Here is a 16,355-nt window from a genome sequence, read left to right as displayed (position 1 = left end):
CGCGTCACGTGATGTTTGGGTCACGTGGCTCCATTCATGAAGCGCCCGGCGCAACCGCCCCGCGCCTTAAGGGGGCCGCGCGCTGCCGGCCCAGGCGGCGGGGAGAGGGGCGGGGCCGGGCCGGGGCCGCGCCTTCGGGGGGGGGGGAGGGGGAACGCCCCGCACCGGGACCCCGCGGGCGGATCGCGGTAGCGCCGCGGGTCGGCGCCGAGCCCCCCCCAGCCGCAGCGCCGAGGGGCAGCGAGGCTCCACCGGCGGCCCCGGCCCGGCCCTGACGGGGAGGGGGCGGGCGGGGGGCGCAGCTCGGGAGCGGGGCCCGGGCAGCCGGCCCGGCGCCGCCCGTCCCGGAGAGCCCCGCGCTGGGCACCCGCAGCCCCCGCCCGGCTCCGAGCGAACGGCGCGGGCAGCGGCAGAGCCCCGCTGAGCCGCCGGGTCAGGGCGGGCGGACACGGGTTAGCGCCCGAAGCCCTCGGTGTGGGGATTGCAGCCAGACGCCTTCCTTCCTTCCTCTCGAACACAAACCGGTGGCGCGGTGCCCCCCAGCAGCCCGTGTCGCCGCAGCAGCGAGGGCGGCAGGCCAGGCACTCCCCACACCCACACCTGCCCGAGCCACGGCACAGCGAGGGCCTGGTGGCTGCTCTCGGAGGCAGGAGCCGTACCCACTCCCAACAGCCGGCACTAGCCACAGACCTCAGTCAGAGAAACAGTTTATTATGTAAAGAGCAAGGAGGAGTAGCTATCTCATGCCTACAGCATCATGCCCTGCTACCAGCCTAACACTAGAAACAATCAGCACTAGCACCTTTGACAGCTTCTGCACTGGTCAGTAAATGCATTTCCTGCATCACCTAAATGCACAGGATTCCTCCGGAGACAGCCCACCTTAAGTGTCTTCCTTGTACCAGTCCTCCCTCAGTGTACCTCAAGGTAGAACATGGCATAACGCATTTATCCACCCAAATCCATTCTGTCCCATCCAGCTTGCTGCTCCCCCTGTAGCCCAGTAAAAATGACAAGGGCAGCACACACATTTTGTGCAGTTTTATGGCTTGAGATAGGACTCAGGCTCAGGGAGAAGAGTAAAGGCAGGGAAAACATGAAGGGAAGTTAGCTATAAAGAAACCACATAAAGCAGTAGATGCTAACTCTTTAGGGCTGTTACGGGGATGAATGCCAGAACCGTGCCTGAAGGCTAACTGCCTTTAAGTGACTGTCTGTCATCCATCATCTGTCTGATCAGCATTGGTCCCTTGTGCTTTGAGGCTACAACCACAAATCCCTCTCCCTGTGGGTCCAGAGAAGAGAGCTGCTATGTTGACCCCAGCTGTCCCCAGCCCATCACACCACCAGCTCATGCCTGGCCTGGTGCTCAGGGCTGTGCCAGCACCAGGAAGGACTAAGGCTTCCCTCTCTGCTTTCTACAGCCACAACGCTGGCCAGATTCCTTCCCTCACAAATACTGGAATTTGGCCGGCAGAAGAAACCACTGCTTCTAGACCCCATACTTCTGTTTTTTTGTTTTTTTTTTTTGCTCATGAATTTAAGTTAGACTTGGGAAATTCTTCACACTGGAACAGCAAGTCTTACTCCTCTGCAAAAGCATAGTCAGCTGGATGTATTTCAACAAGCAAGTCCTTATTGCCAGATAGGTATGAGGCACTCATGTCCCACCTTGACCACTTTTGTGTCAAGCAGGGACTGACTTTCCTCCTGGGTCTCATGCAAGATGAGTTAGGTGAGATAGGACAACATCTGAGCCGCAAGCTAGGCCAGGTGACTCAGTGTTTCCCTTTGGTCTTGTATCCTAAAGAAGTAGGAATGCAAATGCGTGAGGCACCCCCCAACGCATTTCTAGGCATTTTCCCATTTTAGCCATTAGCAACATGACACCTTCAAAGAAACAATGGTAAAAGAAAAGACATAATTGTGCCAACATAAAGTGAGCCTGAGGACTTCTATGCTGGAATTCACCAGCCCAGGAGCTCTACTGGGAAAAGTGCTGTCTGGAAGGGACAATCAGCTCATTGCAACACTGATGGATTGCACAAGCTTAAGCAGTGTTAATAAGCATCAACACTGCAGTCTGAGAAGGAGGTACAGCCTGAAGCAAAGAAAGGTGCTGAGAAGAGTCCTGACATCAACCGGTAGCCCAGCACCCGGGTACCAAACCCTGCGCAAGCCTAGGGGAACATACACAAAGTTTTCTCTGTAGGAGGGTGTCCTTCAGCTTTGCTCCCTGCTGCCTCAGAAGCAGTGCAAAGAGCAGAGCATCAGGGAGCACAGTGGAATCAGAACACATATATGGGTATGTGAGAGCAGATCCTGGCCATGGAGAGGGGAGGGAATAGGGAGCACTCACTACTCCTCTACCTGCCTAATCCATCAAGCAAAGCTAGCAGCAAAGGAAGGACAGCAAGAGCAGTTCATAGTTCCTCAAACCACATGGAGTGGGGAAAAAATTGGTAAACAGCAAAGAAAGAAATGGAGCGTGGCCCAGGGGTTCATGCCATCACTTTGTCAAAGTCAAGGCTGATGGGAAATGCAGAAGATGCACTTTCGTACCTTGTAGGAGGTACATTAGAGCCCAGCCTCTAATGTAGTACACAGAATTGTATTTTTGTGGCAGTACCTGCTTTAGCTAATACAGACAGCAACAAGACACAAGCTCTGACAGCAGATGCAAGATGGGTTAAGTGGGATCCAAGCCTGATTCAAACCTTTGAGATCAAAGAGCATTTGGAGACTTCTTAAAAAAACTATTAGAAACCATTTCTGCATGGGACACAAACACTGCCTGAGTTCTGAAATCATTCAAGGCTTCTGGTCAAATGATGCCCTTGATAAACTCTGATGATGGTATCACACCTGCCCACTGGAGAACAGCAATGCTAGGGACAGTTGGCACAAACTCCTCTAGAGGTTACAGACCCTTTTCTACAGCTCTGCACTGTCCCACAGCTGCTGCAAGCCAAGAGCCAGGTATGGAGGACACCAACATTCAGAGTAAGCATTTTCCTTAGACAAGACAGAAAGGGCATGGAGGAGACTGATGTTCAGCAAAGCCAGACTACGGCAGTCTGTTCAGTTCTTCTTGCTGCTGGGGCTCTTATTGGTAAACAGACTGACTTTGCTGGCAGATGCCAAAGACAGAGAAGGAGACTCCAGTTTCACCTTATCCAACAAAGTCTTCTTTATGGCTGCTGGGGAGATCTTCTCTTGGTCTGCCAAATGCTGCAGCTCCCTGCAGAGGGGTAGTGGGAGAGAGACATAGCAAGAGGAAGAAGCAGGGTTTGGGAGGGAAAGTTTGCAGGCTCTTTAGGACTTTGTGTTGCCCACCTTGTCCGGATGCAAGAAGCCTCCACAGCATTGATCAGGAGTGAGCGAAAGCCACCACTCTCTAGGAAGTGCAGGGCATGGATGGTGGCTCCCCCCGGAGAGCAGACGTTGTCCTTCAGCTGACCCGGGTGCTGTTCAGATTCTAACAGCATTTTGGCAGCACCCTGTAGAGAGGAAGGGAAGACAGCTACCAGAACTCTGACTGAGGAAACCCACTGTCAAATACTCCTGTTCTCTGCTGCACAGAGCAGCACCTAAACACACACAGCAGGCAAAACTTGTCTGCCTGAGAACTATTAGCATGCTGCCAAAACACTTTCCAGAGATGAAAAAGCCTGCACAGGAGTGATGGTTCCCCTAGGCCTGGGCTCCCACACCACCATCAGTGCCAGAAGATTGCTGCAGATGCTTCTTATGTCCCCTCACTGAGAATGTGTGTGCATTCAAACCAAACATATTTTAAAGTAGATTCAGTACAGACTGAGATCGTTTTAAACCATGATGTGCAGAATTCTCTGCACAGAGCGGGCACAAACTCAAGTGCATTTCAGAGAAGAAACACTGACCAGTAAAGCCTGGGCTCCAAGCCGGACAGCCAGCCTGCGGGGAAGTCCCATTTTCACACCTCCATCTGCCAGAGCATCCAGGGCAGTGAATGCCTGAGATAAGAAACAATCAGAAAGTGACTGAAACACTCTATTCCAAGACTAATACTCTTATGGAGGACAGAATCCAGGGATCTAGGATCACATTGTGACTCCTGTCACTTACAAAGACTTGACAGAAGTCAGACCCTTTACTGTACTGATGCCATGCCAGGCTTCCCTCCCACTAGTTACAGCTGAGCTATGGAGGGAATGGGAAAAATTTAGCTTCTAGGTCATACTAACAAGAGGCCCAGGTTTTGCAACGTGGACATGCGAACACTGCACACTGACTACGGACTTCAGACTCATCCAACTGGTAATGGAATTTTGTTGTTGACCTATACTGGTTATAAACCAGATACCTGGATTACATGTCCCATCACGAACGTGAGTAATGAGAAAAACAAGAAACCACATGCTGAAGTTGCACAGATTTTCACTGCATGCAAAGTCCACCGTTCTCCCCTAGATTTTTACAAGTTGAGGAAGCAGCACATACATACGCAGGGCCGCTGCCACTGAGCCCCGTTACAGCATCTATGAGGTCCTCTTCCACTTCCGTGCAGAAGCCTACACTGGCCATCAGCTGTTCCAACAGCTTCCCATCCTCCACGTCCGCATGAGTTCCAGTGGCATAGACTGTAGCACCTTCCCGGACAATCACAGGGGTGTTCGTCATGCACCTGATTACTTTAGGTGTGGGGCAGAAGGCCGAGAGTTTCTTAGGACAGAAAATCATTGGAGAGAGAGAAAGAAGAAGGAGAAAGAAAAAACTTCAGTGTATATCTGGCATACCAAATAGGCTGTCTAGGAAAGGGCTCCCAAGGGGCAAGAGCAATTCAAGCAGAGGAGCGGACAGACTCCTGTATCCCAAATCCCCTGTTTTTAGCCAAAGCAGGCAAAACTTGAAAGGGAAGTTTTTTGTATCACCAGCAAATACAAAGCTGAGCAAAGCTACTGTTGGGAACAACATCCTGAACACCTCCCACATCAACTCACAAGTCTCCAAAACAGCTCCTGCAGACACTTAGCAGAAAGTCTGCAGAAATTCAGGGGAGATGACCCACCTCTGTTGAGAGAAAAAAGATCTGATAGCATTACACACGATAAAAGAGCTGGCACAAAAACTACTACAGATTATTTTGATGTGGGCAGGCAAAGGGGGCCCAAAGCGACCAGGAGGGTGCAGTATAAACACGGTACTACCGGGAATCGCAAGCAGTGCCAGCCCTTTGCACCAGCTGCTGGAAGACGACAGCAGGACAGGCTCGAGGCCGTCTCCAGCATCATCCTGCCCTACCAGCTTTGACTCCCAGGGCGGCCGTCGCAGCACGGGGCCGAAGGACGCGGGCCCGGCGGTGGCTGGGCGCCAGGAGGACCCTGCCCGCGGCTCCCCTCACCTTCTCGATGGAGCTGATGGTGACGCCGGCAGCGCAGGAGACCACGATGTGGCGGGCCTCGATGTCGGGGCCCACCTCGTCCAGGATGAAGGGGATGATGGGGGGCTTCACGGCCAGGAAGAGGACGTCGCTGCTCTTCACCGTGTCCTTGTTGCTCACCGTGAAGTTCACGCCCATTTTCTGCAGCGGTCGGGGACAAACGGGAGGGCTGTGGGCCGGGGCTGCTCGCCCGCCGGGCTCCCCGCCGCGCCCCCGCACTCACCCGCAGCCCGCTCACGGTGGGCAGCTCGGTGTCCGGGGAGCTCGCCGTGATCTTGTGCGCAGCCAGGACCCCTGCGGACGGCACCGCGCGGCACCGCGTCAGCCGGAACGGGACGGGACCGGACGGGACGGGAGGCGCCGCCCGCCTCGCCCGCGCCCCGCCACCCACCTGCGGCCGTGAAGCCCCTGGCCAAGGCGAAGGCGAGCTGCCCGGCCCCGATGAACCCCACGCTCATGGTGTGGAGCGGAGCGGAACGGAACGGAACGGAACGGAGCGGAGCGGGTCGGGTCGGGCTGCGCCGGGTCCCACCTGCGGCCACGCCGCCGTCCACGTGGCCCCGCGCGGCGCGGGCGGGCGATGACGCGGCGCGGGGGGCGGGGCGGCGGCGCGCAGCAAATGGGAGCGCTGCAGGGCGGGGCCGCGCCGCGCCTCCGCCTCTCAGGGGCGAGGGGCGGGGCCTCCGGCTGAGCCCCCGCCAGCGATTGGCGCAACCCGCGCCGGGCCTTGCATCATTCGCCGCCGACGGGGGCCGCGCGGGGCCAGCTGCGGCCGCTCGCCACGCGCCGCGAGGCGGAGCTCTCGGCACGCCCGAGCCGCGGCCGCCGCCCGCCGCCTTCTGGAAGCTTCGGGCGCCGCCCTGCGCCGGGGCGGCCGCGGCGGGGCAGGGACCGGGGGGCCGCGGGGCCCGGCGCCGCCCGCGGAGAGGGCCCTCGGCCGGCCGGCACCGCGCTCGCCCGGGGCCGGGGCGGCTCCCGGGGCCTCCGCGCCTCGACCCGCGGCGCCGGAGCGGGACGATCGCGGCGCGTGCCCGCGGCGCGGCCCCGGGGCCTCGGCGGCTCCGCCCCCCCGGGTGTGGGCGGCCGCCGCCAGCCGCAGAGCGGGGCCCGCGCGGCCGGGGCTGCCCGCGGCCTCCCGCGGGCCCGGGGCCGGCGGGGAGGGCCCGGCTCCAAGGGGCCTTTTCCAGCTGCCGATTCCAGACATTCCTCGGATGCTTCCGCGCCTTTGTCTGAGGCCGCGCTGGAATCTCGCCGTGCGGAGCGGTTTCGCTGGGCGTGTGGCGCGGCCCAGGAATCCTGCGGGCGGGGGCGCGGGGTAATGGGTGCAGCAGGTGTGAGGAAGGAGTCCCCCGAGCCCCGCCTGCTGCTGGGCTTTTTTTTGTTGTTGTTTTCTTTCTCCTCTCCCGCGCTTGCTTTTTTAACGCCCCTTTTATCCCGTCGCCTTTGCCCTTCTCGCCCTCCTTCTCCCTGGCTAGCCCTGGGTTGGGCGGTGGGTGGCCAGGAAGCGAGCTGATGAACTGGTTCTGCCTCGCCGAGCAGCAGCCCTGCGGGTTTTTCCTTTTCTTGCCCGTACAGGTTCTTGTTTTGCTGGGGAATGACTCACGCAGCCTTTGATTCTAGAGTGGCGGTTTTCTCACTTTCTTCAGATTACCTATAGATTTCCTGAATAAAAAGATTTTCCTACACTTGAACCAGGATGGAAATTTTTATAACCCAGCGACCAGAGAAGTTCCGTTAGCACAGCTAATAGATACCTGCATCGAGTGCCTCAGCTATCATCAAGGAAGTCGCTTGGGTGCTCAGAACAAAGGCTGGTTTCATCTCATCTGTGGCAGGAGCTAGTGCTTCAGAGAAACAGGCCTGTGCTGTGGGTTCACTCAGAGGAAAGGTCCATAGCAATGGCCTGTGAGGAGACCAAGACATTGTGAAATACGTAGCTAGGCAGTGTTTTTCTTCCTCAGTGTAATCTTACCACACCGATTTTTTTTCTTTCCTTCTTTGGCTTTTTACTATTTCCTTTATTGACAAAAATAAAGTCCGTGTTTCTCCTGTGGGCAAATGTTCCTGAATGCTGTCTTTCTGTGATACTAAATCCTAGTCGCCTTCATCAAGGTGGTGATGAGAATACTAAAGATTCAGATCTTACTTTTTATTTAATTTTTTAAAATACATGCTTCTATGACCTGTGTAGGCTATCTGCAAGCATAAATCCCTAGTTCTAAACAAGCACATGTGCGTTCTGACATAAGCTTAACAAAAAACTTTGAGAATCATTGATCTTATTTTGCTTTGCAGCAGAATACAAGTTACTTGATCATAATTTATTAATTAAGGAGAAAAATGAGCTCTGGAAATAAAAGGCTTTTTAATTAATTGGATCATAATAGGGTTGGTTGTTAAAATCATATTAAGCAGATATTGGATGTTCTCTGTCCTAGATTGGGTAATCTCATAGTTTCCAATGGTTAGAGGGTGTTTTAACCACTAAAGCATGAGGTTTTCATTTTTTTTCCCCTAAAAGAGTGGATTGTTGTCCACACAATCTTTATTTTTTTTGCCATTTTGACCATGCTAACATTTTTTGCTCAGTCTTTGGCTGGCAGATGAGAAAGCTAAATCTGAACACACTGTTCTTGGCAATGACTATTCTTTCCACTCCTCCAGTCAGTGGTATCATGATTTCCATGTTAAATTCTATTTCCTCCTTGCTGTTGAGACACTAAATTTTACCCCAATTGTTTCCCAGTTGCCTGTTTCTCTTGGGCCTTGCTTTATGCCCCTGGCATTGTATAAATTGCATGAACTTGTGCCATTAGCAGATTTTTAATCATACTCCTGCTAATTGCTTGGTGCAAAATCTTCACAGCAAGAAGCAAGCAAAATACATAGCTGAAAAAAGGTGTTAACCAGCTGAGGAGCTTGGCAGCATCACCTCCAGGGCAAGCAGCCCCTGCTGGGCACCTGTCACTGACACCCCTCTCCCTGGTTTCCACCAGCTCCTTGTAGCCATGATGGAGCCTGCAGGAAGATGCTTTCTTAAAACAATATATATAAATATATTTTTTCCCCTTCAGGTTAAAATTTTATAACAGAAACCAGGATGGTTTACTGTCACCTTATTTTTTTTTCCCACTCCGGAATAACAAAAGCTAAATAATTTCCAAGCATTACACAGCTTAATTTGTCCAGGTTGTCAAGTTTAAAAAAATACATCATAAATGCTCTAGATTCTTCTTGTATGCAGTAACTCTATTTGTACATTGCCTGCTCTACTACAAATAATTTCTTTTCCAAATGTAGTATTTCTTGTTTGTACAATGCCTTAGATTATCTGGTTTGCAAAAAAAAATAAAGCTCCCTAATGTCCTTTCTTATACCTATACTAGGTAGTCTTAACTCGTGCCCTGGAAGAAGCTGGCCAGCCTCTTGCTGGGCCATTATTTTTAAAATTTCCTGCCCTTAATGGGAATTTGTGCAAGAGAAAAATCCCTTGGAAGGCTGTTTAGTGCACTCCCTTTATGATAGATACTGATTCTTGTCCTGTTTCATGGACTAATAGTTCCCAGTTCTAAATGCTGGTTCCTACTCAGGGTAGCAGAATTGTCCAATGCAATCTGTCCCAACATATATTTTTTTCCTTTGCTTTTCAAACCTCGTACAAACAACAATGAAAAATGCATTTCCTTCCTTTTTCCTGAGTGAGTCTGCTACAAAGAATGTCAGTCAGAGGTCTTGGCGGTCTTGTCCATACATTTTTTTAGGGCTGCATTCAGGCTTCATACATCAAAATAAATTGAACTGTGCTTTCTGGCAGAAAGCAGAAGGGATATGCCTGGTGAAATAACAACTGTGCAGAGAGCAACATGAACGTACACAAACCTCTGGAGATGTAGTACTCAAGTCTGCCATTCAGCTTTATTTTAATTTGGTTAAAAAACAAATCCTTCTTCTGACAGTCAGCTACTTCTAGATTTTAATCAAACCTATCTAGTCTGCGTGCCTTCAGCAGAAGTACTCAGACTGCTTTGGTTTCTTGCTGGATCAGAAATGAACAGTTCTTCTATTAAGCTTGAAATCTGAGCCATGCTATGTGAGACTTCAAAGTGGGTGTTTTGTGAGGGATGGGTCAGAGAAGTGCAGCTGGTTGGTGACACAAAGAGTTCGGGAATCCTAGAACCTGATCTGGTCTGAGGCAGCACTCTGGATTTGTTACCATTATGTGCAAGGTTTTTTCCCCACAAATTTGGTCTTTTATGCAGAGCTGTGAGATCAATTAATCTTTGCATCCATTCCGCCCTCTCTCCCAACCCCCCCCCCCCCCCCCATATCTTTAATCATCTTAGAAAAAAAATTACATCAGTGTAAAGAAACAGTGGCACATGAACTGAGACAAAGCGCATGTCAAGATACCTTCTGGTCCTGCTCAAGTTCAGGTGTCTGATTATACAGTTATTTTGCAGTCTGGCTCTGTTCTGCACCCAGTTTCCTGGCAGTAGAACCCCAATTTCACAAATTTTCATTTCTGTAATGACCCGGTGTTTGCTAAATAAGAATATCCCATGCTTCCTACCAAGGCGCATGCTTGAGGATATTCTTTTTTGGTGCTGGAGAGAAAAGGGAGAGGGAGATGACTGGTAACCTTCAAAATAATGCTACAGCTATGTTCTTCTCAGAAACATCCTGACTGGAATTTCCCACACTTGTAAGCATTTCATGTCTCACCACATAGCCCAGACTAACCCAAACTTTGAAGGATTGTTTTTCATCTCCACAACTGGTGTTCCTTGATGCAGCCTTTAACTTTCCCACTTCCTGGGTAGTCACTTGATTATAGTTAAGTGTTGGTAACAGTTTCAAAATCCTTGGTATCTTTCCTAATATTTGGCTCAGTAATCCAGTAGCCTACAGACCTGCTATTGCAGCAAGCATTTTTGCTTTCTGGAGATGAAAGGCCATTTTGCATACTTTGAACCACAGAATTTCTTTGCTCTGGCACCAGGAGGTCGAAGCAGATGCTGAATGACAGGGAGGTGGGCAGCCTACCCACCATGGGCTGTTGACTTGCTGCTCCAGTCAGTCTTAACCTTGAAGTCTGGTTTGTGGCTCTCCCTGGCGCACCCGGGCAGTGCCTGCCTTTGCTGCATCCCGTCTCCTGCCGCTTCCCTCACTGCTGCTGTTGGAGCCAGGATGACCTCGCGGAGGCAGACTCAGACTTCAGAGGTGGGAGACGAAGCGGATGCGCTGGGAGTAGGCCAGGTCCACGACGTAGAGCAGCAAGTTGACATAGGTGAAGATGGCGATCACCAGCTGGCTGTCCCACGGGCACCTGCCCCTGGCGCAGAGGCCGGGGCGCTGTGGGGAGCCGTACTTACTGTCGAAGCAGAACACCGGCCAGATGACAGCCGCACTCACATACAGCAGGACGGCCCCAAAGGTGTAGACAACCACAGAGCGCTCGAAGGGAAACCAGAGCAAAGCGGTCTTACCTGTGACGCTGAAGGCGACCACCACCACTGTCACCACAAAGCAAAAGCTGTAGACAGCCACACACCACTGTGTCGCTACGTATTTGCTGTACTGGCTGTCGTTCACCAGCGCCCCAAAGATGATGCAGGCCACAAAGGCCTGAACGATTTTCAGAAGCCCAGAGACAGTGGCCATGTAACTGGTGACCTGTCCTGGTTTTGCCCTGGTCAGGAACACCTCCACGGCATACACAACGAACACGAGGCCGGCAAAGACGCTGGCTGCTATACGAAAGTCTCTCACCTCACAGCCGATAGGGTAACAGCCAAGCTGGACAAAGTAGAGTGGGTAGATCACTGCTGCCGTGACGGACATGAGTGTGGCAAGCATGGCAAAAGCAGCAGTGAAGTTTCCCCAGGAAATGCTCAGGCAGCTGTGCAGATGCGTGAACTCGCAGGTTATGATGAAGACAGTGACGGCAAAACAGAAGGTCCAGACAAACATGCAGAAAGTGCCGTATGCTGCACTGAATCCCCCTTGGTGGGCAACCAGGCTGAATGTGGTGCATCCAAACATTATCTGCAGCAAGCGAGCTATTCCCACAGGGGACGTTACAGCAGCGGTGTTCAGATATGGCCCTCCTGTGTTCTCCATCATCTTTCCAGTCCAGCAGACAGTGCACTAAAAAAAACCAAGAGCTTACTTTCAGGCTTTTGCTCCTTTGTCCTGAGTCACACCTGGGGCCGAGTCAGTGGGACAGCAGCTTGAATCCCTGCCTCATCTCTGCCGGTATCCGTAGGTGCTGTGTGTGACGCTGAATGTGCGTTTCTGGCAGCCTCTCAGCACAGACTTGCTGCTGCAGGGAGGTTACTGGCTGGCTCTGCCCACCGGCTGCATTCTCAGGGTGCCACGATCAGCTCGCTCTGCTTTCCCAGGTCTGAACGCTGCCCCTTATTCTGTCCTTTCACTGTCTCCTTTCCCACATGATGGCTGAAAGGATCACTTTCTCCCTGGAGGCTGACATTTATTCCATTTCAGTTCTGCAGCTGTAGCTCTCTGCTATGGCGTTTGCAGGAACCCAGGAGTATAAATAGAGGCTATATTAATAGTTCTGGAATGAGTCCTGCCCCTCTCAACTGCCGTGAGCCGGTGTTATTTAACACTGAAACTGTGAGGTCCATCAGGGGCTCCTGATTATCCTTCTGTTGCTCCTTTAGAAGCGTGTAGGTCACTTGTGCACTGCTGTCCTCCCCACAGCCACGCCACAAGGCTGTTGGTGGAGGTGGGCTCTGATTCAGCCATGGTGCAGAAACAGGGACACTGCCCCACAGACCCGGGGCTGCCTGAGAAGAGGCCCAAGCCTGAAGGCATTGTAAGCACTGCAAAAGGACATAGAGCAGAGGCTGTGATAAAAGCTGACTCACTTTGCTCCTTTTGATCTGGAGCAGTAATACATTTACCTGCTGTGAAAAGCCCTGCTGTGCTTTGAGCATTAGCGAGAGCATGCAGCTGTGAAGATTTTGATCGCCAGTCCTCGCTGTCTCCTTAAACTCTTCCCTGTCTCTGTTTTACTTCTATGGAAACCAGTTATTCTTGTATCTCTGAATGGCAAAAACAAATGCAGTTGTTGACAAAAAATGGCTTTGATATCCTTGGCTTTGCTTTGGAACACAGATTTCAATGTATAGTGTCAAACCCTTCTTCCTATTGGATCAAAGCTTTCCCAGACAGCTGTTTGGTATATGCTTTCCCAGACTTGGTTGCTGCTCAAAGGTCTTTTAATTTTATCTCTAAAAGTTAAGTAAATTTTCTGCTGGAGTTTCAGAATGCAAAAAACACACCACAGAAAAAAAGATTCCTCACAGACCTCACAGCAGCGTTGCTGTCTCCCCACCTGCAAACCAGCCCCTGCTGCACTGGTCCCAGGGTGGCACCAGGGTCCTCCTAGGAGCTCAGCACAGGTGCAAGGAGTCAGCTCGAGTGTGGCCAGACCCAGCCCTAAGCAGGGAAACGTTCCTTAATGCTGCCAGGTAGTCATCAGATGTGCTGATGAAGCCTGTAACTTCCTAGGGGTGGTGCTTGGTAACGGTGATAATTGCTTAATATCACTGTTTCATATTCATATGTTAATGTGACAACATAAGACCCACCCACAAATCACCACACACAGCGCTAGATACCATAAAGTGATGACAAAAGAGACTACTCCAAACCATCTTAGCATGCGGTTCTGGGGCAGCCTGGGTTTGCCCAGGTGAATGCTGCTGCCCCTTCTCGCATTGCCCTTCCGTGCACTGGGACTGGGAGCTCATGTGGGCCAGCTCAAGGATCTCAGTGACTGAAAGCCCCTGATCCCACTGGAAGAATGCCCCCTCTGAGCACTTGGCTGCCTGTGAAGTCTGCTGGCAGGCAGGACCTCCACCTGGGAGGCCACACTACAGCAATTCCTGCTGCTGGGAAGCTCACCTGTATATGAGCTTCCACACGGACAGCATAGGCTTTGGTGGTGATGCAGCACATCCAACTTCCAACTGTTTGTTTCCACTCATCCACTCCCTTCCCTTGCTCTTATACATCTTGCTTACACAGCTGCTGTGTGAGCTCGATCAGGATACTCAGGTTTAAAAAAGAACAGCAGAAAATTTACACCTGACAAGGATTATTTTTAACCTGGATTAATCACTGGTCTGATTCACAATGCCAATGAGCATGCTTGTATCCATGCAGCAGTGGCTTTGATAAACAGTAGCCAGAACCAGGGGACTGTACAGGAACCAATTAAGCTGGTATTGCTGCTGAAAATCACTTGTGATCGAACTGTGGTTTAAGAAGAGACAAATTCTGACAGACGTAGGTTACAGCAGGATTGCTTACCATGAAAATTAGTCACTCCAGCAGTTTAGCATACTTACAGTCAGTATTTTGTAGGCCAGGGATAACTCCAACTGTCTTGTTGCAAAACTCTCTCCAGTTTTCCTTAAAAAGACTTCTGGTGATAAATGTAGAAACTCTGCATTCATTCTGGGGTGGAATTATCACAATTAACATAACAACAACCAGGAAATGCAACAAGAAGGCCGAGGAGCTGCAGGCAAACAAACTGGCACTCTGAACCCTTGCCCTTCCTGACTCTCTGTGATGCTAATCCTTCACCTCTAGCAGAGGTTTTTCCAGGCTTTACTGACAGTGTTGCTGTCTATATTGTGGCATGTCCGGTTAAATGGTCTGTGTTACAAGGCAAAGCTATTGCTGCTTTGGGTTCTCACCCATCCTGCTTTGCTGCCCCTGTGCAATTTCAGCACTCCATCAATGATGCTCTGTTGCATCTAAACATCTGAAGTCACACTCATCACTTTTCTTAAGTCACAGGAGGAGCTCCTCTATGTCCTGCTTTTCTTCCCACCACTCCCTATTAAAGCACTTAACTGCAGCTGTACCGCACTGGCTATGTGGGGGCAGTGAGGAAATGTTTACTCGGAGCAGAGCTGGATGTGCTGCCCGGCTCCTGCTTCTGCAGGCAGTGGTGGCACTCCAGAGACCTCAGTGTTGTGAGGCAGATCTGGTAGAGGTCAATGGTGCCACTAACAAATAGTGGACAGGAGCAGTGCAGCTGGTGGACCACTGCCTTCAGCCAGAGCATTGTGTTTGAACATTCAGGTCTAGCTTCTGAGGATCCCCAGGGCCTCCAGGTGCTGCCACCAGTCTGATTTCCTAGCATCTAACAGGTGTATTTCAAAAGCACTTCAGTTTTCTTTCCACTTTAGAAAGGTGTAAACAAGTATCACATAGAAGGTACGGCAATAGAAACCCACAGCTTCTTGCACCTCATCATGGCAGCTTGCTGCACTGCTCCTTTGAGACCCTGCTGTGCTGAACAGGGAACTATTCTGCATGCTGTTGCAGGTTTTTTTGAAAGATCCAGGGCCAGTCATTTGCTGCTGAATGACATGGAAGCTTTGCAATTAAAATGAGTACTGAAAAGCACGCATGCCTGCACATCAGACTAGTGGTTCCTAAGTGGTAAATCACAACATCCTACAAAGTGAGAATTGATGAACCCAGAAGAAACCATGACTACTAAAACATCCAGACTTTTAGCCCAAATTCCACACCAAAGCTGTGCTGCCATGAGGTTGGAGCAGCAAGAGCTAGCACAGAGAGCAAATCTTGATCAGCTGCACCACAGCTGCAACAGATACTGTGGAACTGAGGAAGGAATAGCAGCGGCGATGCTGTCCCACAGCTGCTACCACACTGTCGATGTGTTTTCACAGTAATGATGTTGCCTCCACATTGCTGGTCAGAGGAACGGGGCACCTTTCTCTATCACAGCCCTTCTGTACCCTTCTTCTCTCCAGTGCAGCACTTTTAGCATGCAGTTCCAGTCAGTAAGCCTGACAGATAATAATTGTCCGTGGTCTTCACCAGTGTTTTTGGTGTGCATTACTAGCTCAGGTCTGCTGTCCTTCGCAGTCAGGGATAAAGAGGGGCTCACTGCTTACCTGGATAAAAGTTAAGTTTCAATCAGCCTGCTGCAACACCATTAGAGCCCCTGTGTATTAGCAGCCATTGCTGTAGTAAATAGTTATGGGCTCTGCCCTCCATCTTACAAATGAAACTTTTACGTGCCCAGTGTCTGAGTCTGGAAACTATAATCATGTAGTGCAAATAGACACCTCTGCTAACAACTTTTCATTTCTTAGTTGCCTTTTAATTTTGGATCAATCACATGATCCTGATAGAGATGACTTTTCAATGATGGGTGTCTAATAGAAAACATCTCATCTAGCCATAAGATCCGAGTACAAACACATGGTACTGAATTCTTCCAGTCTTACCCATTTTGACATTGGCTTCCACATAGCAAATGTCACTGGGGATGAACTTAGGAGTGTCAGAATCACAAAGGCTTGGAAAAATTATTTATTGCACAAGTACGAGAAGAAATATAGAACTGGAAATGACCACCTGTGTTACAGATTGCAGTTCCCAGCTACTGCTGGCAACCACTTAGTATATATTTTTTTTCCTAATAAATTAGCCAAATTCCCCCTTAATAATATTTCTGAGGAATTTCTGCTTCCTGTTATATCTTTTGAAAGACTGTTGCAGAGCCATACTAAGCTAAATGAGATCACTGACCTCCAGGGATTTTTTTTCCTCTACTCCCAAGAAAAATAGATGTCACTTATCTCCTCTGAACATTCTTAGCCTCTTAGAAATTAGCCTTTGATTTAATGCTTTAGTAATACAGGTAGTCAGCTCTGCAAAAAATATTGCAAACATAAGTAGTGGCATTTATACTTTACCTTTTCCTAGTAGAAGGACATTGATGGACAGAGACTAGGGCACTTGCCATATCTACAGATGCATTATCTTGTGTGTAGTCATTCTATGAACTACTGATGTAGTAGTTCAGCAGTTTCCCTCAATGCTCCCAACTGACAAACTAGTGCATAGCAGAAAT

General features: G+C 50.6%; 2 protein-coding genes across 2 annotated transcripts; both read right to left on the bottom strand.

Moving 5' to 3' along the window:
* Positions 1-691: 691 nt before the first annotated feature.
* Positions 692-5,994, bottom strand: PYCR1 (pyrroline-5-carboxylate reductase 1). The gene is made up of 7 exons (XM_084298383.1): positions 5,814-5,994; positions 5,646-5,716; positions 5,384-5,563; positions 4,483-4,704; positions 3,903-3,995; positions 3,337-3,500; positions 692-3,241 (listed from the first exon to the last, which is right to left on the bottom strand). The coding sequence occupies exons 1-7, from the start codon at positions 5,878-5,880 to the stop codon at positions 3,082-3,084; spliced, it is 957 nt and encodes a 318-aa protein (XP_084154509.1). The 5' UTR covers positions 5,881-5,994; the 3' UTR covers positions 692-3,081.
* Positions 5,995-9,771: 3,777 nt separating this feature from the next.
* MYADML2 (myeloid associated differentiation marker like 2) lies at positions 9,772-11,856 on the bottom strand. Its single transcript, XM_084298474.1, has one exon. The coding sequence runs from the start codon at positions 11,543-11,545 to the stop codon at positions 10,637-10,639; it is 909 nt and encodes a 302-aa protein (XP_084154600.1). The 5' UTR covers positions 11,546-11,856; the 3' UTR covers positions 9,772-10,636.
* Positions 11,857-16,355: the final 4,499 nt, after the last annotated feature.

This window comes from Netta rufina, assembly GCF_964035555.1.
Source record: "Netta rufina genome assembly, chromosome: 19".
NCBI classification, from domain to species: Eukaryota; Metazoa; Chordata; class Aves; order Anseriformes; family Anatidae; genus Netta; species Netta rufina.
The sequence above is the reverse complement of the archived record's forward strand: the minus strand, read 5'-3'. Positions and strand labels throughout refer to the sequence as shown.

Bases quoted from the DNA above. Each gene is read 5' to 3' on its own strand.
- PYCR1 (XM_084298383.1), bottom strand. From the start codon at position 5,880: ATGAGCGTGGGGTTCATCGGGGCCGGGCAGCTCGCCTTCGCCTTGGCC. The intron at 5,564-5,645 runs GTGAGTGCGGGG...CGACCGCTGCAG, and splicing joins CCACCGTGAGCGGGCTGCGG to AAAATGGGCGTGAACTTCAC. The intron at 3,501-3,902 runs GTCAGTGTTTCT...TCCTCTCTACAG, and splicing joins TTGGAGCCCAGGCTTTACTG to GGTGCTGCCAAAATGCTGTT.
- MYADML2 (XM_084298474.1), bottom strand. From the start codon at position 11,545: ATGATGGAGAACACAGGAGGGCCATATCTGAACACCGCTGCTGTAACG.